We start from the raw sequence: 27,878 nt of genomic DNA, 5'->3' as shown, positions 1-27,878 counted from the left end.
TTCCATGCACCAGGATGGGAGCCAAGCACACGGGCTGGGTGGGGTACAATTGGTTGGTGGGCACCTGCAGGCCAGATGGGATTGCCTGACAGGCTGGATCTGGCCTGCGCGTCATATGTTGCCAGCCCCTGCTTTAATTGAATGAGTAGCCAGCGTTTCCAGGTTCTGGAGCCCACGGGAGCCCTTAAAGACTCCTGTATGTTCCAGAGGTTGGGAGAGCATCTGTCATCGGGGCTCTCAGCCAGGAGAGTGCACCGTGCACTTCTGCAACTGGGAGCCCTGATCAGCTGACTGGGGTTCCCAACCAGAGGAGTACATCAGAGCCAAAGATTCCTCTGTACTCCCCTGGCTCAGAGTCCTGATTAGCTGATAAAGTCTCTCAGTTTGGGGAGATAAGCTTTCTACTTGTCAATGCAAGGGGAGTGATGGGAACTGATAGCTGATCCCCAAAATTGTGGTTCCTACCATGCACATGTGGCATGGCAGGAAGTGTAATTATGTGGATCGTGCATCAGATCTCATTGCACATTTAATGTAACATCTATCGGGGCCTATGTGCCTTACATCTAGTAGCATATCTGGGAAGGAAAACCAAGAATCTTGATTTCTAATTCTCTACAATAATTATTTGGCATGCTGGTATGTGATGTACTCACTCCTTTTTGGTTAACAAATGAAAAGACAACATGAATAATGAGCTATCAATCAGTTCAACAGGAGCAGTTGCACAATGAACAGCAAGGGAAAAACATTTTCCAAAGTGTTTGAGGATAACAGCCTAACTCTCTGTTATCTCCTTTCCTCAGCTGCTCAGTCTCTGAGTCAGCATTAGTTGAATTTTCCAAATAGCAGTGCATTAAATAAAGTTTAAAAGGGCTTAGGATGTCACGTGTTTTCAGCCGATGACCTTGCCCAGTGAATGGCTTTAGACCCGAGCAACAAATTTGCTCTGACATGCTTTCTGTGAATCAGTGCAGTTATAGCTAAGTAGCTTTGAGAATAGTCATCACAAAGCTCACAACAAGTGGACTGGCATACATGCTTTACTCTTAACTGTCATTTGGATAGAAAATAACCCAGCCTGAGGTTTTTAACCTGTTTGTGTTAGTGACCATGGCAAATAATTTTGGAGTTACCCTGGTTTTGTTCTCAATCTGGATTATAAAATTCACAGCTCCAGGCTCCTTTGATGTTAATGGTATGTATTGCTACAGTTTTTTCCAGGAAGTTCTAATGCAATAGAAAAGTAGTTGAAAGAAGCAGCTGGATTTCCTGTTAGTTAACATGACTAGCAATTAAAATACTTGGAAAAACTTTTTCCCAATTTCCAAAAATATCTTTGATAACAGAACATAGCTTTTCTTTATTTTTCCCAAATAGAAGGAAAAATAATTATCAAATCAATATGCTGCCAAATAAGATATGTGGGTATATTGCTATTTCTGTTTGTGTGGGTGTGCCTCTTTTTGTGTAAATACTTAAAGGTAACCTATTTCTTGGGAAATAGTGCAATAATGTATACTTTCTTGGCTACTGAATATGTTTCACTGAATATTTATATCTGATTTAATTATTTCTTACTCGGCTTTAAGTGATGTTGTCTAAATGTGTTACGAGACTGTTGTTTAATTTTGAGTGATATTTTAGGAGTAAGTTCAGATCTGCCCAAAAGTATTCTTTTTCAATGTCACAAGCAAAGCTTTTAAAAAGTTATGTGATAACTCAAAGTTATGAAACCAGCCATGTGTGCCTAAAATAAGATGTGCTTAATGAAAAAAGTCTGATCTGATGCTGGAATATCTATTGGCATGATTCTCCACAAACTTCTGAAAGACACAGGGAATAGATCTCAAAGTGTTTCTTCCAGGCAGTTATGCCTCTGTTTGGTTACTAGAAAAATAAACTTTGAAGGTCTCTACTTTTGCAATATGCTTTGAGCCAAATCCTATATTACCTATTAGATGTGTAGGTGGAATTGGGCACTTAAGTGTGAACTAATCCATCCTGCTCAAGTCACTGAAAACAAATTAATGCCAAAAAGGTAGACAGGTCCTTCTCCCACTCACTACTTTTTTTCATCTTAGCTTTCAGGCTAAGAGGACAGCATATTAGAAAATAGGCATGTTAACATTTATCAGGCACTTGACCAGGGTGGAATACAATCAGATGTGGGTACTATAAGTCCACTTTGGTGCCTACTAGGTGGAAGAGGATCTCACCCTCTGTTTTTGAGGAATTAATACAGGAACTATGTGCCTGGAATAGCTCTTAGATCACAATTTGTTTCATTTTAACAAATTATATACAATTAACTTAGAAATATTTTTGATTAAACAACAAGGGCTTCTTCTAAAAGGCAATTGGGACTGGGGTTGAAAGTCCTTATGGAAATTCTCCTTTTGTTAAAAAGATTAAGCTTCAGTCATTCAGTTACAAGTATCCAGCCAAATTTCCAAGTGTCAGGAAGTTCCATTCAATCAGCAGCTCAGCTTTACTTGAAAAGCAGTACTGTATTTCTCACATAATGTGTATTGAGGACTGGAAAATTAAGAACATCATCAAAGAACTGGTCAATAAAAAGTTCCATCATTAACATTACACTTTAGAAGGTATGTCTGGCCAAGTCCTAAGATGTACTGAGCAAAACCAATGACTACAATAAGGACGGGGGTGAGGATGGGACAGTTCGGTTTGAAATGTTAAAGCAGGAAGGAAAACAACAGTGTAAACGATATGAGACGAAGAAGGGTAGGAAGCACAATATGAGAGATTCAGCATAAGGGAACAGGGTCTGACCAAGAAGAGAAAGGGGATGTGACCAGGATGAGTTAGGGCTGCAGAAGGAGGAGTTTGGCTACATGTAGGATATGCTAGATGCCAAGAAACCACTAGAAGATAAGTCTGAGCCCTCCACACAGTCTGACCACTCTCACTGGGTGTGTCTACATGGCACACTTTACTACACAGTAGATTAGTCTACTGTGCAGTTAGCTACTACCTGTAAATACAAGTAGTAAAATAACTGCACAGTAGATACTGAGCAGTAACACGTGTATAAATGCTGGCCAGGAGCAAATTTGCACTCAGTCAGCCTAGCCAGCAGGGGGCCACAGGGGACAGGCAGCTCTCTGTCTCTGGTCCTGGTGCTGCTCAGATCCCCAGCTCCCCACCAGGATCTAGGAACTGAGCAGCGCCAGGATTGGGGAGCATTCCACCCCCTGTTCCAGCTCCCTGCACAGAGCTGGCTACTCTGGGGAGTGAGTTGGAGCTGGGAATCCAGCCCCAGCTTGTCCCCTGCAGCAGCCAGCTCCATGCTATGTGGAGTTGGCTGCTCTGGAGGACAGGCAAGGGGATTCCCACCACCCTCCCTCCCAGGAGCAGCCAGCTCCATGCCAAGCAAGACAGCTGCTGGTGAGCCCCATGCCCCCGCTCCTGGCAAGAGGCTCATGCACAGCTGCCCCATACCCTGGACAGCTCCCAGCTATGCCCTGCTGGGCAGGGAAACCTGCCCTGGCAGAGGGCTTGCTGGCAGCTGTGTTTATAGATGAGCATGGGGCCAGGAGAGTTCTGCCCACTGCAGGGGCAGCTCTCTCCTGGCCCTGTGCACATCAGGTCCCCTCCCAATGTGCATGAGGCCAGGAGGCAGCTGCCACTGCAGCCGCCACAACTCTCCTGGCCCCATACCCACTGAGACCACTCCGTGCCTTTTGCCAGTCCCTGAGCCAGCACCCGGGGGGTGGGGGGTGGAGCTCCCCCTGACTGATGCAGGGGGGTAGAGTGGGGTGGGAGCAAAACTTCTCCCAAGAGGGGAAACGTGTAGACGTGCTCCCTGCTCAGTAATACTACTTCAAATTAATAGCACATGTAGATGCACCCACCGTCTGCGTGGAACATAGCTTCTTATCAAACCACTCTGCACTCCTGCTATATGCAGTGTCAGTGGCTGGCACCAAGTCCTAATGACTGCAACACTTCTTGATTCCTCTGCAAAGCACTCTTGATAGCAAAGCTTGAGAGAAAATACATGGACACAGCCACATCATTTGCCACCAGAACTGTATTGACAGGCGTGTTTATTTCATGTTCTTATACAAAATAAACACTGACTGAATAGAATACCTGGGGAGCAAGTAACTGCTGTGGCCATTCCATAAGCCACAATCTATGCAGCCCTTCAGCCATAGAAATTACCTCTACTTTATGCTAGGATCTATTTACATTTGAAATTATGTATTGAATCTCTGCTAATAGTGCCCACTGATTCTGTTCCTGTTTGCACTATGTCCTTGTTTTTGTATACAGTGTATTTTTCCTGTAACATACTTTCTTGGTACATGTAAAATGAGTTTCTGTTTTACCTGTTGTTGGTGGAATGTTACATAATGTTAAAGGCCCAGATCCCTTCCCAACCTCCAGGCCCAGAAGTCTGCTCAGTTCCCTAAAGGTGACATAGAGCTCCCAAACGGTACAGGGCTGATGTAACCAATTCTAGCTCATCTATCTCGTTCTGATGTAGATATGCTCTGGCAACTGCTGGCTGTCCAGCAGGGAATGTTGCAGCCTGAAGCAATACAAAACAGCTGGCTGGTTGGTACCAGCACTGCAGAGAACAAAAAGAGGTAGGGGGAAATCACTTTTGTTCATACCTTTCAGCTCTCCCAGGTACTCCTTCAGCACAGTTGGAGTCTTGGCTCAAAGTGGCCCAAGTTGGTAAGTTAGTTCGACCCATGTTTGAACCTTTCTATATTTTAAAATTGACATGATAGATCAGTATGAGAAGAGTGGAAATGGCATCTTTTATTATCATAAAAATCCTCAAGGTATATCTTTGTGTAGGTAATTTAGCCTGTCTGCTACCATCTACACTGCTAATGGCAGCTCTTTCAACCAGTATTTCTCACCAAATAAAGATCAGCAGGGATCCGGGTTATCTGTTTCCCATGGAAAAACACAGATTTTCTCCTTTTAAAGGACAAAATCATGGATTGCCCCCTTTAAAGGAGAAAAATGTGGGAAACCAGTGTTCCTCTTGCAAGCAGGCAGCCTTCCAGTCTGTAAGGAGCTGCTTGGGACTGGAGAGAGCAATGGGGGGGTGTGATTGGAGGTAGGGGGTGTTATGCATGTGTGCGCATGCACTCACATGTGGCCAGCATTCAACAAGGCAGGGACAGCCCTGGAAGCTGGAACAGGTACCTCTATGTGTGGGGAGGGGGGTTGGAGGGCCAGGGCTTGGGGACTGTCTGAGAGGCTGTGGCAAGGGGGCATATATGTGTGTGTGTATGTGGCAGAGATGTGTGGAAGGGCTGTGGTGGGGCAGGTTTTTATGGGGCACTGAGGAAAAGTGTCCAGGCACCAGGGCTACAGCAGGGCAGGGGCATCTGAGACAGTGCTCAGTGCTGCTGGCAAGCCCAGCTCCATGTTGCTGCCAGCAGGACCTGCCTGGAGATGCCTGCCTGGGAAGATAGGTGGCAGGGAGCTGTGTAGCTGGGCTGGCACTGCCAGGAGCCAGTGCCTGTGCTCTCAGGGGCAGGGACAAGATGGCCGGGAGGCACTGCCCGGGAGGGGGGGCTTGCCAGCTGCCTGGTGCAGCATGGGACCCCCAGCCCAGGGCAGGGGATGCCACAGGCATCCCCTTCTCCTTCCTCCAGCTCACACCAAGGCAGGACTCATTCTGCTGACACTCACATGAGCCAGAGCTGCTGCAGCCACCACGCTCCACCTGGGTGGGACAGACATCATCTGGAGCCCCTCATCGTCCTGCTACCTGTAGTATGGCCTAGAGAGCTGAGGTTGGCTTCATGGTGCTGCTGTGGAGTGCAGCTCTGGTCTTCCCTGCTGCACTGCACCATGCTGCAGCCCCAGCCCAAGCTGGGGAGCTGTGGATTGGAAGTGAGGGGCACCAGCAGGGCCAGGGAGCTGCAGGTCAGGAGTAAGGGGCACCGGCAGGAATGGTGGGGGGATGTGGGTTAGGAGTGAGGGGCAACAGCATGGGCAGGGGGGAGGGCACTGGCATATCTGGGCTGCTAAGCATTACAAAGAAATTGGTGGGACAGCCACAGCTGGATCCACATCCTGGTGAGCAAAGCAGGCAGGGGTAAAAAAAAAAAAAAGGATAAAGTCAAAATCAAACAGAAAAAGATATAGGTATTTAGAATTTATTTTATTATAATTATTGAGGCACTGGTAGGCTTCCAAACTGCTTTAAAATTGTAAATATAACAATAAAACATTGTGTTCAACTGATACCTATATATAGTGGTGTTTCATTTTAATCACAGAAAAACATGGATTTGGGGGGTTTTAATCACAGAATTTTGGATTTTTTAGCAGAGAAAACCAAGATCCCTTAAGATCAGCATGTTGAGAACATCAGTCCTGAGTTTGCAATTTTAAGAAATTACTAAACAGGAAGAAAACAGTCATCCATCCCTCCTTTTGGGCTGTCATATAGTAGGGTCATAAATTACATCCTCTTTAGCAAGATGGCTATCCAATCAAAGATTAAATGATGCCAACTATAATTAGTAGTTTTAAAATACACCTTTTCCTCTAAGATGTTTCATTGCTGGGTCTGAGCAAAAAGACTGTTTCCTCTTAAAGGGCCAAAATAACTCTCTCACTTGTAACTGACACTTCTAATGCCCTTAACTCTGCACAGTATTAAAAAGTGAACAGAAAATGCACTGTACCACAAACATGCACTCTTACTTTCAATGAAAGAATAATTTTAAGGTAATAACCTTGAAGGTTTATGTTTAATTTACAGATCTCAAGACTGATGCCTGCAGGATCACAGGTGTAACCTTAATTAGTTATGTCTCAAAAATGAATTTCACAGAAGCAGAAACTGCATGCAAACAGCTGGGCTTAAGTCTAGCATACACAACAGAGGTTGAGAAGGCTTTAAGACATGGATTTGAAACATGCAGGTACCTGACATCCATAAGCATTTCACTAATTTTTGCCAGCTCCATATCTTAATACTCAGCACTAGACTTGTGAACAGATCCCCTATTTAATAGATTAATGCTTTTCATTGTAGGTATGGATGGGTGGCAGATAAGGTGCTTGTCATTCCTCGGATAAAAGCAAATCCAAAATGTGGTCAGAGCAAAACTGGTGTAGTGCAATGGAAAACTGACCTTGGAAAGAAGCAGGATGGTTACTGCTTCAATTCTTCAGGTAAGCAAGTAAAACATCTAGATTCTTAACATTTAGTGTCTTTGCTCTTTTTCTTTCTGTTTTGTTTTGTTTTGGTTTTTTTTGTTTGTTTTGAAGGCTGCATAAAAATACTGTAGTTAGTTTTTTCCACCATCTTGCACTATATTCTTTCCCCATTAGGAAAAAAGAGATCTGGTGATAAATGCAAATATCAGAGACAGAAGGTTCATTTTATTCAGCCAAAGTAATAACATGATGCCATAATTAAAGTCCTTGAATAATACTTGCTCCTTCACATTCCATCAAGTAGATTCAGCAATTTAAAGACTGTAGAAATGCTCATTTATGATTTGAGTGACAATATTTTAAATGTGAACAAACCAATAATTGGCTGCTACATAGTACACATGCTATTAATGTGGAGCAATACACTCTGGTGCAATCGTGACAGAATTTATTGCTCTGGGGAGGCCACATTTACACATGCACCCAGGACTGTAGCACATTGAGCCGGGTCAGAGCCAGCTCAACTTGCTGCAGAGGGGCTGCCTGGAGCACAAAGGTGCTCCAGTGCTGGGGCTAGGTGTCAGGCAGCCCCTGCACTGAAGGCCCTTCATGCACCAGCCAACCCCATCCCCATCTACATGTACATTGTGGTGTACTTTACTCTGCTGCAAGATAGTACTTATATAGTACTATATACAAGTACTATCCTGGGGTAGAGTAAATTAGTTTAACCCAACCTAATACCATCACACGTGTAGATGCTGAGACTTTGCTGTGGAGCTAATTAGCCAGCGCTGCAGTAAATACCTTGTGTAGATGTGCCCACTGAGTAGTAGGGTTTATGAAATAGTCTGAATGCCCAATAACTCATTAATAGTAAACATGTCAATTAAATGAGTTCTGATGAACATCTATAAAGACAAACTCCAAAGCCACCGTTGTCACTTACTTCCAAACTTGGTATTGACATAGTTTTATACATAGTTTCATACCAGAACATACCAGAATTTCTGGGACATTCCTAACTTTCCATTTTGGCTTTGACAATTAAATGTTTTTATTAAAATTTGCTAAAATTTATTAACAAAAATTTAGAATTTTAATTGTTTTAAACTAGAAAATAAGATTTTTTCCCCAAATTTTGAGCCAATTATTTTATCATAATTTACCTTTTCCTATTAAAAGATTCAATTTCAACAGAGCAGTACTTCAACAGAGCAGGTGCATACACCCCCACCAGGCATGCACACACATACTACCAACTCAGGCCCATGCATATCCAGAATTACCAGCCTAGGCACATGCACACATATCACCAGTTCAAGCACCTACACACTATACACACCAAAAGTTAGACAAAAATTAACTGTCAATACACACACACTCAGTACGGATCACTGATTCGTATATCACACACACGATGACATATCACACACAAACCACCCATCTACACATACACATAGGTGAGTTCCTAACTTGGATGGTACGGTATGTATGTGCGTGTTTGGGGTACGTGGGGGAAGGTTAAGGTGAGAGAGAAAGAATAAGGAGTGAAAGTTGCCGGAACTAGGGTTAGAACCGGTAGACTAGAGAGAAGCTGGCTGAGGAACTGAGGCTTGGGGTTACTTAAGGTCAAGTGGCCCTGGGGTTACTCAGGGTCACCTGGTGCCAGCATGGAAGCAAGGGAAAAAGCCCAGTGGCAAGGAGGAAACAACCAGGAGACAGAGGCAGAAAGCTGGGAGATCAGGGGAAAATACAATAACAGTGGCAGAGATCAGGGGAAAAGGCAGTGGGGATGAGACAATGGCAAAGAAACAGGGGTTTGCAGGTGGAGAGGAGCTCAGGACAGCTGGAGCCACAGGAGCATGGGACAGGTGTTGGAGGTGGCAGTGAGCCAGAAGCAGGAGAACGAGAAATAAGACAGAAGTTAAAGGGGTGAGGAGCAGAGATTGGAGCAGGGCCAGAACCGTAGTAAAGCAAAACCCAACTCAGGGTTCCAAGTAATAGTTTTATTAAATGAACACTGAACTGTACAGCTTGGTTCCTACACACACTCACACAATGGTAGCAGGAGAAAGAGACTCAGTGGAAGGGTTGGAGTCCAGGTAGGGAAGAGAAACAGAGTCCACATACTTGGTTGAAGAGAGGGTGGAGGTGATAGCTACCTATCCAGGCTGGAAGGGGGTCCTTGACGGTCAGTCAGGGTCTTTCTCCAGCAGGTGTTGTCCAGAGGGGGGTCGCTGACAGGGCCTCTGGGTTGATATGCAGCATGACATGGAGCAGGTCTGTTCCAGGTGAAGATGGCATCCCCAAGGAATCCGTCTTCACTACCCCTTTTATGGGGCAGACTACCTATGATTTCCTATGGGAAGAGCATGTCCAGGCAAGGTTGGCCCTGGTCCAGAGGTTTCCAGATGTTCATACTGAACGTGTGCAGCTTTGGCACAATGGTGGGTTGCCTCATCTTCTGTTTCTTGAATGCGGAGGGTGGTTCCAATGGCTGGGTCATTGGTCCAGGTATTGGTTTTGATGGTGGGGTGATTTAGTAGGGGATCCTGCTATCATTGTGTTTCCCTCATCCATTCACTCCTTTGTTTCAGGCATTCAAGGAAAACCAATTTACATGGGAGAGGTTACAGAATTGCAACATACTTACACAACAGCACATGGGGACAAGATGAGAACAAGATGGGAATGTATACTTGACATCACTTTACAAACACAGGCCTAAACCATACAATATTAATATGAAACAATAAAAATCAATGAAAAAATGATAAGAATATAATACAATATAAAACAGTAAAAATCAATACAAACATAACAGAACACTATTTACAATATATAAAAAGGGGCTTATTACAATAATAGAATACAAGAATTTAGCTTAGCTTACCTAGTACTACTTCTAATGAATTATAAGGGATAGAGAGGGCAAAGAGAAAATCAGAAATAGTTGGGGAAGGGGAGGGAATGTATTTTTAAATTTAAAAAAAGAAAAACTGAGAGTTTTGCTACAGGTTCTTAGTCCACATTGACTTCATCATCCTCTTCTTCCCCATCATCCTCATTGCTTTCCCCTTCTTCAACACTCTTCGTCTTCTTTCTCCTCCTCATCATGGTTGTCATCATTGTCTTCTGTGGGGGTCCTGCCCCTGAACAGTCTATGCCACACTCATCTTTTCCATATGATGTCCTAGTGGGAAAGTTTTCCTAAACTCCCCTTACTGTAACTTGAAAGCATTGCTCCTTGTTTTGTTATGTGCCACCACGAAGAACAGTCTAGCTCCATCCTCTTTGGAACCACCCTTTAAGTAGTTAAAGGCTGCAACTAAATCCCCCTCAGTCTTCTCTTCTCCAGACTAAATAAACCCAGTTCCCTCAGCCTGTCTTCAGAAGTCATGTGCCCCAGCCCCCTAAACCATTTTCACGGCACTCCACTGGACTCTCTCCAATTTATACAAATCCTTTCTGTAGTGGGGGACCCAAAACTAGACACGGTACTCCAGATGTGGCCTCACCAGTGCTGAACAGAGGGGAATAATCACTTCCTTTGATCTGCTAGCAACACTCCTATTAATGCAGTATGTCATTAGGCTTCTTCACAACAAGGGCACATTGTTGGCTCATATCCAGCTTATGGTCCACTGTAACTTGCAGTTCCTTTTCTGCAGAGCTGCTGCCCAGCCAGTCAGCCCCCAGCCTGTACTGGTACATGGGATTGTTCTGTCTTAAGTCCAGGACTTTGCACTTGTCCTTATTGAAACTCATGAGATTTCTTTTGGGCCAATCCTCCAATTTGTCTAGGTCACCTTCCAGCATATTTATTATTCCCCCCAGCTTAGTGTCATCTGCAAATTCACTGTGGAGGCACTCCATCTTATCTTCCAAATGGTTGATGAAGATGCTGAACAAAACTGGCTCCAGACGCAACCCCTAGTGCACTCCACTTGATAGTAGCAGCCAATTAGACATTGAACCATTGATTACTAACCTCTGAGCTGACAATCCAACCAATTTTCTATCCATCTTCCTATCCATTCATCCAACCCATACTTCAGTAACTTGGTTACAAGAATGTTGTGAAAGACCACACCAAAAGCCTTGCTAAAGTCAAGGTATATCGTGTCCACTGCTCTCCATGCATCCACAGAGCCAGTCATCTCATCATAAAAGGCAACCAGGTTGGTCAGGCATGACATGCCCTTGGTAAATCCATGCTGACTCTTCCTAATCACCTTCTTCTCCTCTAACTGCTTAGAAATGGATTCCTTGAGGATCTGCTCCATGATTTTTCCAGGGAGTAAGGTGAGGCTGCCTGGTCTGTAGTTCCCCAGATCCTGCTTCTTCCCTTCCTTAAGACAGCACTAGATTTGCACTTTTCCAATTATCTGGGACCTTCCTGATCACCATGAGTTTTCAAAGATAATGGCCAACAGCTCTGCAATCATATTGGCCAACTCCCTCAGCACCCTCAGGTGCATCACATTTGGCCCCATGGACTTGTATTCATCCAGCTTTTCTAAACAGTCCCTAACCTGTTATTTTGCCACTACTGGCTGCTTACCTCTTCCTTAAACTGTGCTGTCAGGTGCAATAATTTGGGATTTGACCTTGCCTGTGAAGACTGAGGTGGCAAAGGAATTGATACTTCAGTCTTTTCCACATCACCTGTCACTAGGTTGCTTCCCTCATTCAGTAAGGGACCCACATTTTCCCTAAACTTCCTCCTGTTGCTGACATACTTGTAGAAATCCTCCTTGTTATTCTTCAAAACCCTTGCTAGCCGCAACTCCAGTTGCACTTTGGCCTTCCTGGTTTAATTCCTGCATGCCCAAGCAATACTCTTGTACTCCTCCTTAGTCATTTGTCCAAGTTCTCAGTTCTTGTAAGCTTCCTTTTTGTGTTTTAGCTCACTGAAGAATTCTCTGCTAAGTCAAGCTGGTCTTCTGCCATACTTGCTATTCTTCCTGTGTATTGGGATGGTTCATTCCTGCACCCTCAGTAAGGTTTCCTTAGAATACAATCAGCTATCCTAGACTAGATAAGGAGGCTAGATAATCACCTAGCCAGGGTCGTTTGACCCCAGCACCTTTTCCTGCCCATGGCAGGGGGTCAGACTTGATGATCTGCTCAGGTCCCTTCCAACCCTACCATCTATGAAACTATGAGACTCATTTCCCCCTCACACAGTCTTCCAGGGGATCCTACCCATCAGTTCCCTAAGTGAACCACCATGGCTTGAAATGCTGTTGACTCTGGGAATGCCCAGCCCAATTAATTATATGGTAAATCATGAGCCTTTTGGCTTTGGACTAATATCATGCACATTGGACGTGTCTACACCAGTGTTACTGTGCAGTCCTGTCACCATATGGTTATTTTTAGCTGCTAATGCACAGTAGCAACAAGCTACTAAGCTGTAGGTCATTGCTACTTTACAGTAGAGTCACTGTCATGGTTCATGCCCAGTGATGCTACATCACTGTAGCAACAAGCTACGGCACATTAGCTCATTGTTATGGTGATGTAGCGTCTTGTGTAGACGTGCCCAGTTTGTACTATATCTAAGTAGGTACCAGCGTGCTATTGAAAAGTATGTTTATGGGGCACTGGTGTTAAAACTTGTAGCAGTTTCAAAAAGGTAAAGTGCATCAATTCTGGATGAACTAAGTCTATAGGTACCCATGGTAGTTTGCTACAAGCATGTTTATTTCAAAGTCAGTGTATTCAAATTTGTCCCTTACTTTCATGTGCTCAGAGAGAGCAGGGTCTAATAGTAGCAGGAAGGCGGAGGGGAGGCTGCAGGAGAAAAAGTTAGGGGGGCAAGAGAGCCTCTACACCCCCCCCCCAGATTTATTTGCCCTGCTGTAGCAGTGGGAGGGAGACAAATTAAGGCAAACCTCCAAGAATTAGATTGTAACAAATTTATACATTTTCAATAGATAGAATCTAATTATTGGGGGTGTCATCTTATATTCAAATAAATATGGTAAATCTAATACAAAAAAATGAATCTCTCTTGACATGTTTCAGCCTCTGAGTTGCCTGTAGATTTTTGAGTAATGCTTCTAACATTTAGTATGCAGAATTTGCTTCTTCTATTGTATACACATGGTCATATAAATCAAAGTATTATACAGGCAGGCAGGATTTTAAGAAGTGCTGATAATATTGATTTTCATGGGACCAGAGTCAAACATATGTTCTATTTTCATATAGATCCTTACCAGTTATGTTCATTTTTAGTTCTTTTTAAATTATTCTTAAATTATTTTAAATTTCTAATGCTTTATGTGGGCATAGTAGTTCCTGTCCAGGAACAGAAATAAATATTATTGGTAAAAGGCACTTTTATCCCAATATAACTTAATCTGTGCTAGTGGTGCAGTAGTACAGGCAACCCCCCACTTAGTGCTCTTAATTGGTTCCAGAAAAACCAAGAGTTAAGCGGAACCACGCTAAGCAAAACCCATTTCCCCATTAGGAATGAATGTAAATAGACATAATTAGTTCTTGCCACTTCTCACCGCCACCGCCTCTCCCCACCCTCTCGCCCACCCACCCACTGGCCACTCCAGCCCCACATGCCAGCCCAGGCCCTGCGCTCCTGAGGCACCCCACCCCAGACCCCCACTGGCCCTGACCCCAAGCACCAGCATGGGCCCCGCAGTTACGCCCACCTACCCACCCATCCACTTGCTGCTTCTTGCCACTGCCACTTCTCCCCAGCCTCTCACCCACCAGCCGCTCTGGCACTACATGCCAGCCTGGGCCCTGTTCTCCTGCCACCCCACCCTGGGCCTATGGCACCAGCGCAGGCCCCACACTTACTGCCACTCACTGCTTCTCACTGCTGCTGCTGCTGCTTTTCCCCATCCCCCCACTGACCACTATAATGAAACTGGCCAAGCGCTCAGTGGAATCAGGTATTAATTTTAAATAAGCACTATAGTAAAATAGTGCTCAAAGAAACTGTGTTAAGCATGGGTTGCCTCTATAATTATTTTGGTGTTTAAAAAGTAATCCCATCCCTAAATAAAGTCATAATACCAATAAAAAATCTGTACACAGATCAGGCGTCATAGTGGTACCACAGCACTAATATGTTTTAAAGTATTTCTTGCTGAAGGAACAGTTGCTTGATAATTTGAAGATTGAAGGTTGAAAGTAATTTTGAAGGTTGTCTCAGATGTAAGGGACAGTGGAAAAAGTATGACCTTAGAAGAATGAAGGAGACAAAGGGAGCACTTAGGAGCAAATGGGGTAAGGCAAGTTTTGAAATGTATCAAATATCAAGACCTGAAATGCTGTGAATTATGGAAAGAGCAGCAAAAAAGGTAGAAGCATCTTGAATGGCTTGGAATGGAGAGATGAAAAAATGGAGAATAAGCAAGTGTCCCAAGTGAAGTAGTAAGTGACTAGGCAAAGAGTATTATTTAGATTAGTGGTGATCAACATTTTTGTCTGGTGGGCTGTGTGGGCAGTGCCCAGTCCACCCATGGGCTGGATGCAGCCACTGATCCTGATCCAGCACCCAGAAGGGGGCACAGCTGGGCCCTATTTGGTCACGTGGAGTGGGGCAGCCAAGCCCCAACCCAGCCGAGGAGTGGAAGGAGACTTGGTCTGACCCCCTGGAAGGGGCCATGGCTCAGCCCCAGTATGGCTGCATGGGGGAGAGGGGTGTGGCCCAGCCCCATGAGGAGAATGCAGCATGGCCCAGCCCAGCCCTAAACCAGCTATGTGGTGGGAACAGGTTGTAGCCTGGCTTCAACCCAGACATGCGGACAAAGAGGCATGACCTGGCTCTGACCCTGCCATGAAGCTTAGGAATTTGGCAGCAGGGAAGGGATGTACTGTATTAATTGGCACTGCTCCCTTGTCACCAAATTTCCTGACCTGTGGGGAGCCCTGCAGGCTGGACATCATGACTTCACAGGCTGGATTTGGCCTATGGGACAGGGGTTAAGCACCCCTGATCTAATCATATAACGACTATTTAGTATGGATGAACTCTGGAACTATTTGAGAATGAGAGGCATCTGGATGTAGCAGGAACATGAGTGTTAAAAAAGACAGAGTAGAGATAAAGATGACTTCAGGATTGTGAAGTGTTTTAATAGAAAGAAGGGTAGTATTGTCAATGGTTCAGCAAGAGAGTAAAATGTGAGAAAAAATATTTTTTTCTGACAAGTTGAGCATGAGGTCATGATGACAGCACATCCCAAAAGAGCTGTCAACTAAACACAAATGGTGGGACTGAAGGACAGCATTCAGTAGAGATAAATGTGAGTGTTATTAGCAAAGCATGGCAACTGAAGTTACAGGAGAATATGAATATCAGAGTTGCAGAGTTACCTCCTGTAACGGGGAGCCAGAGGGCTCCTGTTACTGTAAGGGAATGCAGCAGGCTAAGCTGGCCGCATGGGGCTACAGCAGCAGGAGCACAGGTTGGTCCTTAATTAAAAGGAAACACCTCTGTGTATGGCGGGGAGCCACATGATGGAAACAGGCTGGGGCTTCAAGGCCTATAACCCAGGGCCTGAGCCAGAACAGACAGCAAAACCCTGCATGTTGCGGGGAGAGGAGCTTCCCAGGGAACCTGACGGCAGGAAGTAGGCCTGTGGACACCCAAGCTACCCATAAGAGTGAGATAGTGGAAGTGTAGCTTGTGGTAGGGTATTGACCGAGATTGGGAAAGAATTTTGTGAAAGCGGTTTGCTTATACAGGTTTCCCTCACTTTATGTGGGTTCTGTATTTGCGAATTAGTTCTTATGTGATGACCCTTTTCATACCAAAAATTCGTTATATGCGAGGTAAATTCACTCTTACGTGATCGGTGTGGTGGAAGCCCACAGTCGTCTGCTTTGTGCGGTGCATGGTGGGAGTGATATGCACCAAAATATAGTCTCCTGTGTGGCTCTGTGCTCCTCTCTCATTGTCTGTGACATATGCTTCTGTAGTTGCCATCTCCGTTATGACAGTGCTCTGTGCTTGTGTGCACTGTTTGCTGTTCATAAGTACCACATTTTCTTGTAAAAGTGGTAGAAATTGGTCTGGGGGTCAATACAGTCAAAGTCTTGGAACATATCCCTATTTGTTACATTGCAAAGTGGGTTCCCTTTATGAGATTCTGAGTTATGTGCCATTTTCCAGGAACACGTGTACAGCATAAAGTGAGGGAAACCTGTATTTCTGTTATGCTGATGTTCGTGTTTGTTTTAGAACAGAAGACTGGACAGAGGTTGGAGGGGAAGGCAGGAGGCCACACAGGGGTCTCTGGGAGTCACTCCAGATTTTTAGCCCTATCAGGGACAGGTTTCAGCCAAGAAGACCAGAACCGAAGCCCCAACAGGGAGATAGGGGCACTCTCCAGCCAAGAGAGCCAAGGACCAAAACAGAGCAGGAAGGCTGAGGGCCCAAGGAGAGCCAGACGGGATAGGGGCCAAGAGCCTGAGCAGAGTGAGATGGACCAAAAGCCAGACCAGACTGAAACTCAGAAGTTGGACCAGAGGAAGTGGGCCTAATCTGTCAGTCAAAAGCAAGAGTAACCAGCGGGCTAAAACCAGGAGATCTGAAGCCCATATAAGCTGGTCCATGGATCTAGAGTAAGATTTGTGAGGCGAGGCACGGGAATGGCTGTAGGGGTGGAAGGAGACCACAAATAGTTGAAGAACAGGACAAGGGGGTCAGCCTGTTATGTGAGGGATCCACTGGTCAAGGCAGACCAGGGCTCACTCAGGGACTCTCCCTTCTACAACAGAAAATAATTCCATCGAGGTATGGCAGGAAAGAAGAAAAAGGAGGGAACCCCAACAAACTGGAGTGAGACAGGAGCCATGTGGCCACCAGGGTTTAGAAAACTTATAAAGTCCCAACTTATTCAGACCTGTGTATAGGCCTGTTCTTCAGGAGCAAGCCCTAACAACAGTCCCTGCTCCATTCCAACAGCAATTCCTAACTGTTTCAGATCTTTTTTTGATTTGTCACTTCCCAGCCTGGTTAAAAATGTTGTAACTTTAAATCAGAGCCACACTGTACCATCTTTGCAGCATAAGAGCTGTTCTTTTTGGACTTGTTTCTTAATGGATCCATCATAGTTACCAAAATATTATTTATCTAGAGACCTTAGGGTTAACCTACATCACATCAGCAGCAAGTTGGGGGAAACTGGACCAAGAATACCTTGCCTACCCATGTCAGTTGATGAACTCCAGAACCATAATTTTGTCCATGAGGTTACTTTGGACTCATATACAGTGTCCCAGTCTCAAACCACTTGGTTTTCAGCAAGACTGAGAGCAAACACAAGGGACAAATTCAGAGCAGTCTCATAAGTCAACTTCCAGTTCTGGAGGGCATCAACAGACTGACAGGAGCAGAACGTGCTCAGTCCTGTCTTCCATGAGATCCACTACTGACAAAGCAGAGATATGTTCATAGTTTTGCTTTCCTACAAGTATCCTAATAGCCCTGTTATTGAAATGAATATTAAATATTCTAATAACTCAATGCAACTAAATATACATTTAGTAACTATCCCGATTTATACTCCACAACATGTCCCTCCCAAGGAGTACAGAATGAAAGGGGCAAAGGCCCAGTATGTAACTCTGAAGGATTTAGATGAAGAAGAAGAAGAGGTGAAATGCTGGAGGTGGCCAGGGAAAAGCTAGGGAAGCAGCAAACCCTGGAAGCTTGTGAAGAACAGTAAGTTATGGAGACCTAAGGAGAGACTTATACAAAGGAAAGAGACTCCTGTCAGAGGTGGCAGAAAACCTGAGGATGAAGCCGGTAAAGATACAACTGTTAGGCTCGGATTGAAGGAATTATCTTAACTGACTAGTTTTGGTGTAGTAGAGTAGTGAGAGAAGAAAAAAACAGATTGTTGATACCTACTGGATATAATGAGAGAAACAGCAAGGCCAGCAGTAGCCACTTACTAGACAAAATAAAAAAAGACAATGGAGGTTAATTTGATCCTTCTCTACAATTCAGAACTGTTATACGAAGGTTACAAACTTGTACAGGAAATAAGCCTAGTCTATCTTATTTACTCAAATAGGCTTTTTTCTAATGTAGCTGATTTTCTTTAGGCTTGAACTATTCTTTTACAATGCTACTTTTTTGTGTATGAAATAGCTTGAATTGTAGTTCACCTGTTGCAAAAGTTGGTTAAAGAAAAAGATTCTCTATTTTTGTAAATGCAGAAAAAGTATGCCAATTTTACACTGTTTTCACATTCAGCAGGGCAAATTAGTTATAAAGTAATTTATAGAACATAAGTTTTACGTAACAAAGGGAATAAAGAATCAGCATGCATCATGGATACATTTCCACCTGCTTTAGCACTGACTTGAAAAGTATTAAGCGAGAGGTCACTTTGTGGTAATTTGTCCTTGTGGCTGTATTGTGTGAAGTCATTTAAATACTTCAGTGAAAAAGATAAAACAATTCCCTGTCATCTGGATACTCACTTTATGAATGAAACTGCGTCATCAGACTTTCCACCAACGACTCATATTCAGAACAGTACATAAGTCATTTCCCCCCATTATTTTTTGTAATGTATTTAGCTGGTTACTGTAATGATAACTTTAAAGCAGTGGTTCTCAACATTTTTTGGACTCAAGCCAACCCTCGTTAGACTTGAGGCATCTCCTCCCCAACTTTTGTGAACTGAGTGGCACCCAATCTCAAAATCTAATTTATATATTACAGTGCTTATCTCCTTACACAGGGGCTAGGCAGTAGGAGTGGGGAACTGTGCAGACAGGGACAAGCCTGGGCCTGGCTTATCTATGTATCTCCTTACACCTTATGTACCCTTCAAAGGATCTGGCAGGACCCCAGGGTGCCCTGGAAGCCTGGTTGAGAATCACTGCTTTATAGTTTTCAGAATGTGTAAGACTCCACCAAAAATATGGGTTACCAATTATTTGTTAGGACCATGCATTCTATCCATTCTTAACCGGAATTCCAGTTTTCTACATACAATATTACTGATGTACCTTTGGACTCACAATTACTTACAGACAACACTCATACCTTCTGGCTGTCTAATTCCTGGATATGCTTACAGATAAAGCACTTATAAAAACTGATATAACCACGATGGGAGTTTTATGGCTACTTCTGCTTTGGCTAATGGATGTACTGTTTAGTCCTCAAGCAATAAGTACTTATGGTATATAATACACACATATTAAAAAGAACATTAATGTTGTAAAGTCAAAAGATACGAACTGCCAAAATTAAAGTTATCTGTGTAACATTAATCACCTATTTTTTCTATCTGGTGCCTGTCTCTTTCAGTGTTCAGTACAAATTTAATGAGCAAGTGATTCAATATTAATTATTTCATCAGCTTTCAATGGATAACCACACCCCTGATTTACTGTTCACCACTCAAACCATGCTCCAATGACATAATTATTATTAGTTAAAATTGGCAAAGTTACAAGCAACTGAAAACTGTGTTTTAAAGTAGGAAGTGTCCACAATATTAATGTCTGCTGGTGCTATAAGTCCTACTTATAATGAAGTAAAATTTGTAAATGAACCTCTAGCAGGTAACTGCCTGATAACTTTTGCAATCTATCTTGTTTTGTTCCCCTAGCATGTACGGAAACATTTTAGGCTCTCTGTAGCATGGACTTTGTTTTTTGTTGCCATTATAGAATGAATGTTACATTGATTCAGTAAGGTATTAAGCATGTGCCTTATTTTAAATACCTGGATGGTTTGAAACTACTCAGATGTTACATGTATACTGAATCTAGCACCATATTTGTATATAAACAAATTACAATAAATGGAAATCTTCAGAAAAACATCTGAAAATGCTCAGTACAGGTTTAAATGTTTTACATCTCATACATAAAACATTTTGCAATGCTGTCCAGCAAAATGTTTAACTCTTTCTTTTCTTTTTGTAGATACTTGGATTGATTCATGCAAACCAGAAACAAGTACAAGCACCATAACTGTAACAGCTACAGAAATAAACTCATCTTCAACAGCCTCAACTGACGACATTTCAGAGATGCCTAATACTACTATTGAATTGCCAACAAAGAGAAAACCTCCAAAGTCCATTCGCAGAATGTGTATTACAGAAACTATATTACAAACAGAGCAGACTAGTGTGGAAACTCAAACGGACATGACACCGCCTGATGGAAAGCGAGGAGCCTTTAGGAACGATAGGGTTATATTTGGAGGTAAAGGCTATATGTGTTGTTTACTTTGCTAGTAAATTGGTTATATGGACCTGAGTGATAAAATTGTTTCTGAAAAAGCATGTCCAACCTCAACAGAATCAAAAGTGGGCTACACACTAGGGCTGCGTGAAGCTTTGGACGCTGATTCGATTCGGAGGAGATCTGGCCCGATTTGGTGGCCAAATCACCAAATCCAAATCAAATCAGGAGTCCAATAAAAAGGTCCGAATCAATTCATAAAAGATTCAGAGAGCTGCAGAGATTCGGGCAGTCCCCACTCACCACTGCAGGGAGTTGGACCCAAACTCCATGCCAGTAAGTAGGGGGTGGGGAGGTGCTGGAGGAGGGGAGAGGGGACTATGGGGGGGATCCCCACCAGGCCCCATCCCATGCCTGCTCCCCCAGCCCCCCTGAGCACGCCCTGACCCTTGCCCACTCTCCCAACCCCACCCCTTCCCCTATGGATGCCCCGCCTGGTCCCAGCTCCCGGTTCTTTAAAAAAATGTTTTAAATCTCTGTACTCATTGGCTGCTGCAGCAGCCACCAGGGTTTCTGGGGGCTCATAGCAGAGACTCCATGCAGTGCAGGGCAGTGGGGTGCAGTGGGGATCCTCCCCCCTACCTGGCATCAGCCAGTGAGTGCAGGGGTTTGTTTTTTGGGTTTTTTTAAGAGCTGATGCTGGGGCCGAGCGGGGCAGTGATGGGGGGCTGGGAGAATGGGCAGGGGATGGGGCCTGTCTGATTCAGAGACTCGGCTGATTTGGCGGCAGCCGAATCTCTGAATCAGATTCAGCTGAATTGATCTGGGACAATGATTCAAATCACTGAATCGAATCACTGTCCCCTGAACGGGCCAAATCCAAAGCGAAAACTAGCCACTTCACACAGGCCTATTACACACTGTTGTCTACGAGCAGAATAAGAATATAAGGCTTGTAAAGCCAAAAAAAAGCTTTCAAAAGAAGTCTTTCCTTTGAACATAAATCTGTAAAGGTGTGCATTCATATGTGGAGAACGTACAGGTGAAACATCACTTAGCACTTTAATAGGAGTTTGCAGAACTTGCTAGAGCTTTACAGATAAATTCCCCAAAGACTCTGTTTATGCTGGACATACCTTCTTCTGCAAAGGACTTAGTATGACTTTTCCTCAGGAAAACAGTAGGAATTATGGCAACATATACCACATGATCCAAGCAACTAAAGAACTTAATTGTTTCTAAAACCTAAAAGAACAGAGAAGTGATACAGAACTCCCTAATGTTAAACAATGAGAGTAAAATGTGTCATTTTCTTACACGTCAATAATCCCTAAATTAGCTATCTTTGCTGTTCTTCTTAGAAAATATAATGTGGATTCATTTTTGCCTGTAAAGACTGTGTAGATATGAAAGCCCAAATCTAGTTCTATTTTTGGTTGGTTAATTGGCATTCTAGGCCAGGGGTTGGCAACCTACTACAGTCCATGGAGCCTTTGTATCCTGCCAGCTGTGTTCAGTGGTAGGGGGTTTTGCCCACAACATGATACAGCCAGGCAGCTGGGGCTTCAGCAAAGGGTAGAGGCTTTGCCCACACTGGGCAGCAGGCAGAAGCAGCTATGACTGGGTCCTAGTGCCAGCCTGGTTTAGACCTGAAATGGGTAACTCCATCCTGCTACTAGAAAATATTGCCAGCCCCCATCCTAAACTACTTTATAGATTTTATATCCTAGCTCCCTCACAAAGGTAGGTAACTCTGTGGTGTGGGAGTCACTGAAAATAGAGGAGGAGCAAGATGACAGCCCTCCTACAATTTAGCCCAATAGACTAGTGGTTAAGAGACCTCTTCCTGCCCTAATGGTGTTTCTGCATTTTGCATTTACTAGTTACTAAAATGGAGAAACAGAAGTTGGATAGGTTTAGTCCTACTGGGGACAGAGGTAGAGACGAGAACCAAGGGACTCCTCCCTTCCAGGGCAGCCCCCATCTCTGTACTCCCTCCCTCCTGGCTGTCAAGCAGGCCAGCTTCAACAGGAGAGATGGAAGATGTTTTGGCCCTTCAAAGCACGGTGGAGAATGTTTTATCTCATAGCCAGGTGATTAAGGTGCTTGGCTGAGAAGTGGGAGATGTAGGTTTAAGCCCTTGCTGGCTGAAAGGGGCCTAGAACCACTGTTGAACACGTGCCCTAATCGCTAGGTTGTTTGGTCCTTATCTCCTCCATTGCTAGTTGTGTTTTTTCTGTGGCTGAGATTTTAGGGATTTATACAGTTATGTGCCTTCCCAGGTGGAATAGGATCACAGCAGAGCTTCACTGGCCATTCTGAGCATATTCAGAAGGACAAGGAGAGCCAAAGAGGGGCAGGATCTAAAGTCCTCATTAGTGCCCAGAACTCCAGCCTTACTAGACTATTAGGGCCAATCTAGATATAGATTTTTTTTTCAAAATCCTTAGCCTTTCAGTTGTCTAGAGTGCTACGTACTTATGTTTTCACTGGTAGCATCTCTGAAATTTATACCCAGAGTTCATTATCTATTTGGAGAACACTTTGGATTATGTCTAGTTTTCTTTGACCCCAAATATTTTGAATGCATTTGTAACATATATAGGTTGATGATTTCCTAAGGAACCAGATGAAGCAGTAGAGACCTGAACTATGTCAATGTAGTGCCATCTTCTATTAAATCACCCTATCACAACACGCAGCAACCACTTAGGCCACTGCTGAATTCAATCTGAAATATAGCCATGGTCAGTGCATGGACAGTAACTGATTGCAACTTGTAAAAACATATTTGAGGAGAGGCTATTAATGGTCCATTGCCAAACTAGGTAGACATACCAAGTGGGGCCAGCAGAAATTTGTGCTGAATCCCAGTCTCTTCAATATGCTCATTAATGGCTGGAATGATGGAATAGATGACACCAAGCTAGAAGAAGTGTCAAACACTTTAGAGGCCTGGTTTATAATTCAAAGTGACCTTAATAAATTCAAGAAATTATTTGAAATCATTAAGGTTAAATTCAATATAGACAAGTGCAAAGAACTGCAGTGAAGAAGAAGAAGGACTGGGTATATAAATAGAACATGGAGAATAACAGACTAGGCAGCAATGCTGTAGAAAGGTATCAGGGAGGTTATAGTGGACCACTAATTCAATATGCATCAAAAAAACATAATGCTCTTGCCAAAAGGCAAATAACATTCTGGGAAGTATAACAGAAGTGTCATGAAAGACAGAGGCAATTTTCTATAATCAGCACTGGAAAGCCTCAGATATAATACTGTAGCTAGTTTCGGGCACCACACTTAAAGAAAAACATGTAAAAACTGGAGGGAGTATAAAGGAAAGCAACAAAAAGGAAAGGGTGAAAGAATTGGGTCTGTTTAGTCTAGGTAAGAGATGACTGAAGTGGTACATAGCAAAAGGTTGTTATTAAGGCAACAGTGATCTATTGTTCTCTACGCCTAAGAGTAGGACAAGGAGTAATTGGCTTAGTCTAGCAGTAAAGGAGATTTAGGTTAGAAATTAGGAAATAATATTTAAACTATACAAACAGCTAAGCACTAGAACAGGTAATCTACGGACATTGTAGTATCCCTCTCATGGGAGATTTTTAAGAACAGATTGTACAATGTCTAGCAGGCATGATGTAGGTATATCCACTCAACATCAGAGCAAGAGATCAGACAAGGTGACTTCCTGAGGTGCCTTCAAGACCTGTTTCTATTTATATGTATTTATTTAATCAAGGGTGCTTGTAAAATAATCTGGATTTACAAATGCAAATCTTCTGACAGGTAAATTTAAGAACTAAGAATACATATAATCTCAACATAAACACATCTCATTATCAATTTCCTTTTATTTCTAGGTGTACCCACTGCACTCCTTGTCCTGGCACTCTTCTTCTTTCTAGCTTCAGTTGTTCTAGCAGTCTGTTATATCAAAAAGTAAGTAATTCTTCCACAAGGAACTTTTTAATGTTAACTGTTGCCCCTGCACATAAAATAATATACATTAAACTCTGTTTAAGCCACCTATGGATAATTCAAGACAGGACCAATTCCTGGCCAGTGCTCCCCCAAATTTCCACTGCCAGAAATAATTCCAGGAGAGGGAGAAGTGCAGATGTTCAGTCTGCAGCCAACCCCTCTCCCCTGCTCTTCACACCTTCCCAAGACTGAGTGATCCCAATCTGGGGAAACCATGGGCTACTCAAGTCCTCCCATTTCCAAGGGATTGAAGCAATCCCCTAACCTCTTCTCACACCAGGGATTCCAGAGTGAAAAGCAGGCAGGGGATTTTCTGCTGCACCACTTCTCCACTTCTCACTCCAGGGACCCCAGCGTGAGAAGTGAGCGTGAGAAACAGCTGTTCCCCATACCTCTCCAGACGAGGGTGACCTTGGTCTCAGGAAGGAACAGGAGGGCTTCTGTGAGGCTCCAGTCTTCCTGGTCCCTAGGAGGAGTTAAACCATGGGAAAGTGTATAGAAGCTCAATGTCCTAGGACCAACTTCTGGTTGGTTTTCACAGAACCACCGTTTTTGGTTGGGGACAAACAGCATGAACATTTATGCACTTGTAGTTTCTATCAGGAGAACAGGGATTCTCCCAGTAGAAACTGAACATCTGAACATGGCCTATAGTTTCTTGTACCTTTGAGCCACAAAACTCCATATAGAAGAGTATTTCTGAATAATGCTTGTCAAAGGTAAAAAATTATATAATTTACAGGAATGATGCAAACAGATTTTCAAGGCAACAGATTGTAAATTCAGTTCTAAAAGCTACCTATTTCTGAAATCAGAGACTGACTAGTTATATAACTGTTCTGTTAATGATGATTTATATTTAAAATACTTAAGACTTGCATCTAAAAAGTATGTCTTTTGAATGGTGATCCAAAATCCCTTTCATCTTCAGTGAAATTTTTGTTGCATTTGGCCTGCAGATTCAGGCAATAATTCTAGATACTGTATTTTCTCGAGAACAATACAATGCAGAATGAAATACACACCTTTTTTTGGAAACACACAATGAATTTTAAAAGATCTTTCCTTACAGTACCATATTTACTCAAATCCATGACAAGGTTTTCCCCCACATTCAACGTGGATGCGGGGGAGGGAGAGACCCTTGTCTTAGATTTGGGTACAAGGCAGGAGGGCAGGCTCTGACTTTGGCTCTGGCTCCAGCCCTGCCCAAGCTCAAGGTCAGAATTGGAGCCACAGCCACTATCTCTTCTGTACCACCTGCCCCCCACAGCCTCTGTTTCCCTACCTCTTCTTTCCCCTCTCACCCCACACTGCCTCTGATCCAAGCCTGGAGTCTCCCTCCTGTCCCCTGCTGCCTCTGGCCCTATCCCTGCTGCCTCTCCTCATCCTTCCACCACCTCTGCCCCCCTTGGCTGCTGCTCCAGATCTGACTCTGCTCCAGCCTAGGGCATGGAACACATGGTGGCTCCAGCCCCAACCCAGCCACACAGCAGCAACAGTGGCAAGTGGCAGCTGGTCTAGCCCTGGCTCCTGCTCCAACCTAGTCCCAGGCTCAAGGCCAAGGCAAGGGCTGGAGCTGCAGCCACTAAAACTCCTCCTATGTGGTTGGGCAGGGGCCCAAGCCACTGTATGCTCTGTGGCCCGGGCCAGAGCTGAAGCCATGACTGAGGGCAAGTGGCACTGGGGACAGGCACAGCAAGGTGGAGGGGAACAGCAAGTGGCCAGGGAGCAGGTGCTGGGGGGCCCAAGAACTGCAGGTGAGAGGCAAGTGCCAGGGTGGCCCAGGTACTGGGAGAGGGCAAGTGGCAGGGGGTACAGGCGTGGGAGGAACAGGTAGCAGGAGGGCCAAGTGATGGGGAGGGAAAGCAACAGAGAGCAATGAATAAAGGGACAAGGGATAAATCAGCCCACTTGACTCCCCTACTGCCTGCCACCCTGCTGCAGCTTGCCTCCCTGTTGCAATAGCAAGGTGGGATAAATTTAAGACAACCCTCCTTTAATTAGATTCTATACATGGAAAATTATCATAAATGTATACATTTTCCATATATAGGATCTAATTATTGAGTGGTTGTCTTAAATTCAAAGTTGTCTTGGATTTGGGTAAATAAAGTAACAAAGTAGCAGCAGTCAGGGAGACTTTATTTTCACTTTTGCCAGTATCCAGGAGAAACTGTTCTTACCATATTTCTCACATATTATGTGCACTGAAATTTTCAGCACTTTTTAAGGAAAAAGTGTGTATTATACGCAAGAAAATATGCCATTCTGTATTTCATTCATTCACTGATTATTCAGAGCTTTTCTTTGCTATATGCCAATGTTTTTGTTTTAAATATTTATATTTAAAGGTACAAGAAAACCTTCCCATTTTCAAAGAAGACACAGAAAAAAGAAATGATTGAAACTAATGTAATCAAAGACGCTAAACCAAGTGACAGAGAACCTGAAAAGGAACCAAAGAATAATGGAAAAAAAGCAGAAGAGCCTCAAACCAAATCTGAGACCACTGTAAAATGTGTGGAAGCAGAAGTTTGAGAGTGAATGCTATAGCAAGTTTGACAGTTTTAAAATTAAAAAAGGAGACACTATTAAATCCTTTATAAGTGGAAGACTATCAATGCTGGGAAAGTTGAGCGCATATTTCTTGTACATACATTTGAATGGTCAGAATTTTATACCTAATTACCTTTGTTCTTTGCTAGAAAATGTTCTTTTGCAGGATCACAGAGCCTTACTGGCATGAACACGAAAAAATAAAACCACCATATTGCAACACAGCATTTGCCATCTTAACATGAAATAACTAGGTCTAAGAATGCTCTATTGAATGTGATACAGTGTATAATTGTTTCCCTAGAACTCAGAGGAACACATCTACAATAGACAATTCTTTTTATCCTTTTGGCTGTTGTCTGCTAATGCAGTAAGATCCGAAATTAAGATCTAATACTGCAGCCTTTATTCATGAGGCAATTCTTATTCCTATTAAGTAGTCTCATTGTTTTCAAAGGGACAAGCTCATATTAATAGGGATTAGTCAAACAAGTAAAGGTTGCGGGATTATCTCCTTTAAAGTTCCCATATAAGGGTGCTTTTACTCATCTTTGTAGTAAATCAATACATTTATACTGAGTATAACATAATCCACAATGAAGTGTTTGTCCTGGAAATATTCTCTATCGGTATTTTACAACTGTATTTATTTTTTTTTTAAATTACATCTTTCTTCTTTAAGCAAGTGACAGGAAAAAAAGCCTTCAAAACTGTATCACAATCATTGTCGTAAAGGTCTCTGATGTATATTTAAATTTGCTTTGACAAGAAAAGTATCCCAAGTGGGAGGGAAGTTTACAGCATTACATAAGAAAATAAAGTATGGTAGATATATATTTATTGGTTATGACTATTTCATTTTTATTCACTTGAAAACTACCTTGTAAGACCAAACATATAGTTGATATAACTTCAATATTAAACTTGTAAAGATTGATTTATATAACAGTAGTATT

At 43.3% G+C, this 27,878-nt stretch overlaps 1 protein-coding gene and 1 long non-coding RNA gene across 2 annotated transcripts in view; one reads left to right on the top strand and one right to left on the bottom strand.

Moving 5' to 3' along the window:
• Positions 1-27,878, bottom strand: part of LOC109280492 (uncharacterized) — a 70,413-nt gene that overhangs the window by 36,267 nt on the left and 6,268 nt on the right. The window lies entirely within an intron of this gene.
• LYVE1 (lymphatic vessel endothelial hyaluronan receptor 1) lies at positions 945-27,758 on the top strand. The gene is made up of 6 exons (XM_006271062.4): positions 945-1,198; positions 6,767-6,929; positions 7,043-7,182; positions 20,107-20,391; positions 24,243-24,321; positions 26,718-27,758. The coding sequence occupies exons 1-6, from the start codon at positions 1,114-1,116 to the stop codon at positions 26,902-26,904; spliced, it is 939 nt and encodes a 312-aa protein (XP_006271124.1). The 5' UTR covers positions 945-1,113; the 3' UTR covers positions 26,905-27,758.

This window comes from Alligator mississippiensis, chromosome 2, assembly GCF_030867095.1.
Source record: "Alligator mississippiensis isolate rAllMis1 chromosome 2, rAllMis1, whole genome shotgun sequence".
Classification (NCBI taxonomy): Eukaryota; Metazoa; Chordata; order Crocodylia; family Alligatoridae; genus Alligator; species Alligator mississippiensis.
This window is presented reverse-complemented; position numbering and strand designations above follow the sequence as displayed.

What these genes read in the sequence shown, in the direction of transcription:
- LYVE1 (XM_006271062.4), top strand. Translation starts at nt 1,114, where the DNA reads ATGGCAAATAATTTTGGAGTTACCCTGGTTTTGTTCTCAATCTGGATT. An exon ending in CATGGATTTGAAACATGCAG is followed by an intron (nt 6,930 to 7,042) that starts GTACCTGACATC and finishes TTTTCATTGTAG; the next exon opens with GTATGGATGGGTGGCAGATA. An exon ending in CGATAGGGTTATATTTGGAG is followed by an intron (nt 20,392 to 24,242) that starts GTAAAGGCTATA and finishes TTTTATTTCTAG; the next exon opens with GTGTACCCACTGCACTCCTT.